Here is a 9130-nt window from a genome sequence, read left to right on the forward strand (position 1 = left end):
CAGATTTTTTTTTTAGTTTTCAGTGACAGCACTTTTGAGCTAGAAAACTATAGGCAGAATTCACCAATTTTAACTCAAACTCAGCTCAAATGATGTTCTGCATTTCTTCAAATTTCATTAATGAGTAGATTTTTAGAGTGCATCAAATAAAGGAAAGCTTAAGACTATACTTGAAATTAAATACTAAAATGAGAAAAGATTGTATTATGACTCAGACAATTTAGGAGTAGTAATTACATATTTCTGGAGACATAGGTGTAGAATGTTCAGAGACTCAAATTGAGCAGAAAAGAATGGAGATCAGACTTTTACTCTATTGGTTGTGTACATTGGTGCTATACTATCATAAGTGTGTCAAATGTGTGAGCCAGTTTAACTGTAATTCAGAGGGATAACAAGAAAATTTTGATTCAATTTGATCATTGCTATTGATTTTGAGACTAATACATTCATAATAGTCTGCCATTTTGCTTGAAGGTGTAGACTCTTAAAGGAGAAAAGCTGAGATTTATTACTCAATCAAGTCTCATCATTGTCAGGATATTTGCAAATGTCTTTGTATTCTATATATTGAATAGATATTAGAACACAAACAACAGGAGAAGTAGAGGCAGGTTATAGAGATAAATCTGAAGAATTTCGTAGTTCATCTTATAACTAAGAAAGGTTTTATTTTATAAGCACTGTTTCTCAAGCTTTAGAGGGAAAAATATCAATAAGTATTTTTTTACACATTCCTTTCTTAGTGTGTGCCTGTGCCAGTGTGCAAATGCCACATGTGAGATAATATTTTTTGGAAGACAGAAGAAATCATAAGTTCTGGAGCTGGTCACAGGAAGTTATGGGCTTCCAGACAACAATGTAGAGAAACAAACCTGAATCCTGTGCAAGAGCAAGTACATTTTACCCAGGAGCCATTCTCTCCAAGCTTTAGTAGGAGTATTTATTTAAAAATGTATTATATCTCATGATCTATGAAATTATTAAAAGTAAGTCAAAATATTACAATTCTGTTTATATATGTCCTATAGTAATGTGATGCTTCTATTCATTACAAAAAATAATATATTTTCATTGCACTTTTTTCTCAATATTAATGTGTATACATGGAACTTGCAAACCAAACAAGCATTTCAGAATTCTTTCTCATGGGACTAACATATGTCCCTGAACTACAACCCCTCTTTTTCAACTTGTTCCTGTCCATGTACTTTATCACCATCATTGGAAACTTACTCATTATACTGGCTGTAAGCAAGGATTCCCACCTTCACACTCCCATGTACTTCTTTCTTTGCAATCTATCTTTCACTGATATCTGTACAAGCACAACGACAGTCCCAAAGTTACTTTTGAACATCCAAGTACATGACCAGAGCATCACTTACATAGGCTGCTTGTCACAAGTATGTTTTATCTTGACATTTTGTGTTTTAGAAAGCTGTCTCCTAACTGTGATGGCTTATGACCGCTATGTGGCCGTTTGTCAACCTCTAAGATACACAATCATTATGAACCCATTTCTATGCATTTTCCTAGTATTACTTTCCCTGTTCATCAGCACTATGAATGCACTACTCCATACCATTCTGGTGTTGCCACTGTCCTTCTGCAAAGAACAGAATGTCCCCAACTTCTTTTGTGAACTTGGCCAAATCATAAAGCTTTCCTGCTCTGATATATTTATCAATATTCTTTTTATTTATACTGCAACCATTGTATTTTCAGTTATCCCACTCTCTGGGATTATTTTCTCTTATATTCAAATTGTGTCCTCTATTCTGAAGATCCCATCCGTTGGTGGAAGGCATAAAGCATTTTCCACCTGTGGATCTCATCTTTCAGTGGTATCTTTATTCTATGGGACTGGCTTAGGTGTGTACATGAATGCTGCAGTTTCTAACTCTTCCATTAGCAATGTAATAACATCCATGATGTATAGTGTGGTCCCTCAAATGCTAAATCCTTTTATCTACAGTTTGAGAAGCAAGGAAATTAAAGGATCCTTGAAGCAGCTCATCATTGGGATCATTTGTTTTCCATAGTTTTGTGTTCTAATTTACTAAGTCATTAAATGAAAAACTGTACTTCCAATTCAAGGGAAATATATAGACCTGTCTTAAAGGCAGAAATGTGTAACTATTGAAAATTTAAAAAAAAAGCTTTAAGTAGATAGAATATTTACAGTCTGTTTTATTTCATGTTTTGGGCCAGATAAAATATATCCCAGAAAAACTTCCAATTTGGTTCAGATTAATCAATGTAATAATGCATTAACTAATTACTAAATCCTCATAGTATTTGGCTCTGTGAGGCATTCTAGCTTCTTCTTTGCTTTTGTTCTTTTAAAATGAAAAATCCATCCACATTGTTATATTATGTTATGTTTGTCATTAAATATAGTGTAATAGACAGTTTTCCTTCATATGAATGCTATTGGTTCAGAGATAAGAAAATATCATCATTCTAGTATAAATGTTGTCTATCACAAATACTTTTGAAATACTGAAACTAAAATTTCAGATATAAATTATCATTTGTTCATATACAAGATAGTAACTTCAATTCAAACTTTATATTTTGATCGGTCTCTAGCTAGTTTTGGACATTGTAGATAATCCCATATTTGCATGATGTCAGTGGCAAAACTCTGAGTGTTCTACTATTATATAGCTATTAGACTGAAAATATAGAATCCCTAACACTCAGGAAACTAACAGCACTTAAGAGTCTGTGAAAGTTCTGAAATTAATAATATTCAAAAGATTTCCCCAAAGTGTTATAGTTCCATCAAAGTTTCTGTGGAAAGAATTCATTCCTTTTGAAATTGTTAAGTTGATCAGAGAGATTTTAGGGTATAAGCAATTGTAAGACATCAACCACAAGGTGGTAAACATCTGGTTTTGAAGCTGTCTTTGATTTGCTTATGGTCGTGAATGAATTTTCTTTGGTTCAGTAAGCTACACTTGTGTGAAGTTATTTTTTCATGCCCTTAACTCACATGCCACTTGTGAGAATAGTAGCTTTTTCACACTTTTCCAAATAAAATCATACAACATCTGCTCTTAATTCATTATAATACATTTTTCTAAGAAGTGAGATACACAAAAACATTCTTGCCACTATTCGAGTGCTAAATATCAATTCGACAAGTCTATATCTTAATCTTCTGACTTGTGAATATTACTTAACATCATAGCAATGTAAATGCCACATATGATAAAAATATTTGTTTGGAGCTAAATACTAAGATTATCTGTGTGGATGTAAATACAGTACAAAAATATAATTATATGTAATATTTTTGAGAATAGAGAGATTGGAATAACAGAATCAGTTTTTCTTATTTTTGTACATGTTTTCTAAAAAATAATATTCTAGAAATTTGTAAAGTGGGCCTCAATCCTTTGTGTATGCTTGTACAACTCTTTCCAGCAGTTTACTTCCATTAATGTAGACCATGCAAGTCTCAGTTTTGATTATTTATCTGTTGTTCTTCTGATATTACCTCAACTCACATTTTTTGTCATTATCAACTATTATTTACATTAAAAACATATTTATATCACATGGAATAGCAACTAAAATAACTTAGTCTTTAAATTCTTATTGAAATGTGGGGAAAATGTTGTTCTGCTGTAAATGAACTTGTTAAAAGACATCCTTTCAAGCTTTTATCTTTAGGTAATAAATAGCTATTCATTTGTGGTAAAAAGCTGTCTTCTAGAGCTTAATTGCTCTGAATTGACAAATTCAGCTCCCTGTCTAAAAGTTTGTATCCTGATAGTCTTGTATTACAAAGATTTTATTTTTACTTAAAAATTACAGTTCCTTCTAAGATATTGATGGTCACTAATATTTCTGACATTTATTAACTATGAAAGCTTGGTTCTCTCCAATTTATTTCATGTGATCTTTCTGGTGATCATACTTACATATTTCAAAGGCCTTGGCAATAGAATTGGCATGTAGTACATTTTTAGATTTACACAAAGACATATAAATTTCTTATTTTCTTCAGTCTTTCAAAAACTGTTGCACTTTTGGTTTTTTCTATATTTGAAAAATAATGTAATAGTAATTGAAATGTAATCCATGTGTGAGTTTTCAAAATTGCTAGTGAAACTAATAAATATAATGTCTAAGTCTGTTAAAAAAAATTACCCAGGTGATATTTGGATTATATCTCCTGCTATATTCTACCACTTTTTAAATATTTTAAAATCTTCAATGTTCAATCTTCAAAAATGGCAATGCAGCATTGTTCAAATGAAAGTTTTTATTATAGCTTCATATTGATACTTCAAGACACCTCATTTAATACTGTTCATAGACAAATACAAGTGATCATAGGATTAAACTCTACTCTGATGTTAAATGGTCATGTTTATTCTCTGAATGAAAAAAAATGCATCTCAAGTGATTTCTTAGTGGCATTGCTACAGGTCATTCTATGCCCATTATGGTAACATTCAAATAGGACATCTTGGGAGGGCAATCATCATGACTGTGAATGTTCCAAAACAAAGTGAAATACTGCATCATGCAGAAATCAAAAATTCTAAAGGGATATTCTCTAATACTGAGAAAGTAAACAACACAGAAGCACTGCAAGTCCTAACAACTGAACAGATGCACAGGACCCTCCTTTCCTAAGATTATACATGGAGTAAAGACTACTGAGGGCACTCAGTAAAGACCAACTTTTCTGAAAGACATTCAGATAACTCAAGATCCCTAGGAGAGGCTCAGATCATCTCAACTTTCCAAAAGAGACAGTCTGACCTTTAGAAAGGTTGAGAATTCCACTTCTGCTATGGGCTTTTCATGGCACATCTGTATTTGAGTCATTCCTATTCCTAAAGGTATCACTAAGGGGTTAAAAGATTACCTTATAAGGGGTTTAAAGTAATACCACACTAATACTAATGTGACAATTTCAGTAAATTTATTAGCTTTCCCTGTTTGATATCAACTATATTGTTACTGTGGTCTCCCACTTATTCACTATTAGAAATGATTAGATGTTGGTTTATATCTTCTCAAGTATGGTGTTCCAGAACTCTGTCTATAATATCTCCAGACAATTCTTCTCCCACTGTAATTTTAAAATTATCTAATAGGACTATAATCTGATTAGTTGTCTTGCAGATTCAATGTGTCTCACTCATTTATTAAAAATCTATCCACCATACAAATGCTTGTCTTATCTATGTTTTTCCTTAGAGTTTTTTCTGATACTTCTCAGTGATGATACAGGCATATATTCATTCATTTAGTCTGTGCTACATGATGTCTGACATAACTGTCAAATAAAAAGTTCTATGCAGTATAATAAAATGGTATAAAAATACATGTACAAGTACTGTTATTTTTATTGGTTATTTTATTTATTTACATTTCAAACGTTATCCTCCTTCACCATTTCCTCTCTGCAAACCTCCTATCCCATCCCCCCTGCTTCTATGAGGGTTTTCCTCCATCCATTCACCCTCCTACGTCTACCCCACCACGTTAGCATTCCCCTACGCTTGGGCATCAAATCTTCACAGAACCAAAGGCCTCCCCTCCCATTGATGCCAGAAAAAGCCATCCTTTGCTACATATGGAGCTAGAGCCATGGGTCCCACCACGTGTACTCTTTAGTTGGTGGTTTAGTTCCTGGAACCTCTGGGGGATCTGGTTGGTTGATATTGTTATTCCTATGGGGTTGCAAACCCCTCCAGCTCCTTCATTCCTTCTACTAACTCCTCAGTTGTGGTCCCCATTGTCAGTCAGAAGGTTGGCTGTAAGCATCCACATTTGTACTGGAGGCTGCAGTCAGCAAGCACTTCTTGGTATCCGCAATAGTGCCTGGGTTTGGTGTCAGTATATGGATGGATCCCCAGGTGGGGCAGTCTCTGGGTGGCCTTTCTTTCAGTCTCTGCTCCACTCTTTGTCCCTATATTTGCTAATTTGGGGTTAAAATTTTTGAGATATGTGGGTGGCCCCATCCCTCAACAGGGGGCCATGCCTAACCTCTGGATATAATCTCTGCAGTTTCTCTCTCCTCTTTGGCAGGTATTTCAGCTAATGTAATCCCGATTGGGTTCTGGGATCCTCTCTCATTCCTGGCATCTAAACGTTTTTGGTGGCTACCCCTAGTTCCCCATTCTCCATCACTACAAACCACTGTTCAGTTCTCTGACCCTCTGCACATATCCCCAGTCTCCTCACACATCTGATCCTATCCTCTTTTCCCCCTTCCCCTCCTTTCTTCCTCCCAAGTCCCTCCCTCCCTCTACATCCAATGTTTATTTTGTTCCTTCTTCTAAGTAGGACTGAAGCATCCACAGTTTGGTCTTCCTTCATCTTGAGCTTTGTATGGAATGGCTAAGATCAAAAACTCAGGTGACAACAGATGCTGGCAAGGATGTGGAGAAAGAGGAGCACTCCTCTATTGATGGTGGGATTGCAAGCTGGTAAAAACACTCTGAAGATCAGTCTGGCAGTTCCTCATAAAACTGAACATAATACTAACTGAGGATCCAGCTATATTACTCCTGGACATATACTCAAAAGATTCTCCAACATATAACAAGGACAAATTCTCTACTATGTTCATAGCAGCCTTATTTGTAGTAGCTAAAAGCTGGAAATTACTTAGATGTCCCTCAACAGAGGAATAGATACAGAAAATGTGGTACATTTACACAATGGAGTACTACTCAAGTATAAAAAACAATGGCTTCATGAAATTCACAGGCCAATGGCTGTAAACAGAAAATACCATCCTCAGTGACGTAAACTAGTCCTAAAAGCACATACATAGTATGTACTCACTAATAAGTGGATATTAGGAGAAAAGGTCGGAATACCCATGGTAAACTCAAGTAATGTTATTTAGTGGATTCGCGATTTATATGTAAGAAACGAAGTCACATAATTCCCAAAACAAAAGATCTAAGAAATGTTTCAGGATATGTGCCTTCCTAGTAGCATTTGGGCATGCGAAAATAAAGCTGATGATGAAGACCACATAAAACTAAGTGTTTCTACACAACAAAAGAAATGCCTGTCATACATAAAAAAATATCAAATGCTTCGATCAACTTGTACAGTACACACATGACTATGTTTTTATTTAGAATATATAAGTATGAGAAAAAACAGAATAAAAGAATCTGAAAAAACCTACTTTAAAATGTTCTAAATATCTTAGAGGATATTAGACTCAGTGAAGCCTTTGTTATGCAAGTCTGAGGACCCAAGTTAGGTCTATCATACCTTCTTAACCCATTCACAGCACTGATGTACATGCTATGTCAGTGCTCGAGAAGAAGAGGAAAGAGGATCCTTGGGGCTCACTGACAGCTATTCTAGATTATTTAACAAGATTCAGTGAGAAACAACCTAAAAAATCAGTGTGGAGAATGATTGAGAAAGACATTCCATGTCAGTATTTGTATTCTATGTGTGCATGCACGGGCAAGCATGAGTACATGAATTACTGTGTGACCGTATATATACAGAAAATGCACTAAGTATTTGGATAAACATTTCTCCAAAGAATATAGTACATGAACTAGTGACATATGCCAGAAAATGTGAAAAAAAATTCAGTATCAGTAACTAGAGAACTATGCACTATAGTGGAGAAGATGGCACATTGGAATATCAAGATACCCAGGAAACTGGGAAAGTTAATCATCCCTAAGCTATAAAGTCCATAAACATAGAAGTGAAGAATATTACCAATTACTAAGTAAAGCACATAAGGAAACCATATCATCACACCAAAACTATGTAAGATAAAAAAAAAGGCATATTTTGCTTCAGAAAAAGATGTATAGTTCTGCAATGTTTTGAGAATGTATTATCATGTAGTTGTCTTATTTCTCAAAATATAAAAATATCATAGGAACACACTAATATCTATAGAAATTATGTATTTCAAAATAAAAAGAGAGAAAAGTAAGTATGTCCCTCTTTACTCAATACTAGGCATGGTAGACACTTATTCTATGGAATAAATCTGAAGAGTCATGAACATAGGAATGGATAATGTAGGATGAACGTAGTGAATGATAATTACTCTGCCATGAAAACCATGTAGTCTTGCCATTGATGTGATATCATTGGTATCATGAATAGACCTAGGGAACATTACTTGTAATATCAATGATAGAAGAATCTCAGTGTTGGTAGAATCTATCCAAATTGATCACACAGAAGTAAAGAACAGACTACAATTACCAAAGACTTGAGAAAACATGATTGAAGAGGTAGAAATAGTCAGTGTATAGTTACACTATCCTTTTGAAAATTGATGATTACTTATAATGCTTAAAGATACACCATTGTGTATATAATAGACAGAAATGTGTTGTCTAGAAAATGAGTAGAAGAAAAATTTCTCAAAGTTCTTATCATAAAATATGATAAAATTTAAGGACTTATTATATAATTACACTGCTGTATCCTGATCCAATGCAGTTAAAAATGAAGGTAAACATTTTAATAAAGTGTGTATAAAATGACTCTAAGAAGTTTGAGAGGAGGTATTCAGCATGAGTGAATAATACTGTTCCCTGACGCTGTAGAAGGAAAAATTATGGATACTGGGTATATAGAATCCTTTTTAGACATAAAATATTCTTTAGGCTTTCTTTATAAAGACATGGAGGCACGAAGCAGGTTGGAAATGTGGACAGACTGGCTAGAATGTAATTTAGTCAGGTGGAACCAAGCTGAGAACCATAGTGACAGGGCAAGGCCGAAGTGACAGGGCAAGGCCGAAGTGACAGGGCAGGACTACATTCTTGAGAAAGATAAGCGTACAGAGAGTTTTCACCTGATCCTGACTCATGTAGGTTGGGTTCCTTTGGAATGTTCCACTATTTTTATGTTATACCACCCTAGCAACCCCCTCACCCCCTCCTCATTTCCTTGGTTTGTGGTTTTTCCCTTTAAAACCCGTTCCAAACTGGCAGTCGGGGTCAATTCAGCTCCTGCGTGGGCATGCGAATTGACCGGCAGCTAGCTGTCACGCCCTAATAAATAACCTCGCAATTGCTCCGGTATATGGTGTCTCGAGTAGATTACTGGGTGGTCGCGACTTTCTGAGACTTGAGAGAGGGTCTCCCCTCTG

General features: G+C 34.9%; 1 protein-coding gene across 1 annotated transcript; it reads left to right on the forward strand.

Annotated features, from left to right (window-relative positions):
• The first annotated feature begins 1106 nt into the window (after positions 1 to 1106).
• On the forward strand, positions 1107 to 2045 carry LOC114618224 (olfactory receptor 7G2-like). The gene has a single exon (XM_028763920.1). It carries the CDS (start codon positions 1107 to 1109, stop codon positions 2043 to 2045), a length of 939 nt encoding a protein of 312 aa, XP_028619753.1.
• Positions 2046 to 9130: the final 7085 nt, after the last annotated feature.

This window comes from Grammomys surdaster, unplaced genomic scaffold, assembly GCF_004785775.1.
Source record: "Grammomys surdaster isolate TR1022 unplaced genomic scaffold, NIH_TR_1.0 140, whole genome shotgun sequence".
NCBI lineage: Eukaryota > Metazoa > Chordata > Mammalia > Rodentia > Muridae > Grammomys > Grammomys surdaster.

Coding starts and splice junctions, on each gene's coding strand:
- LOC114618224 (XM_028763920.1), top strand. CDS start 1,107: ATGGAACTTGCAAACCAAACAAGCATTTCAGAATTCTTTCTCATGGGA.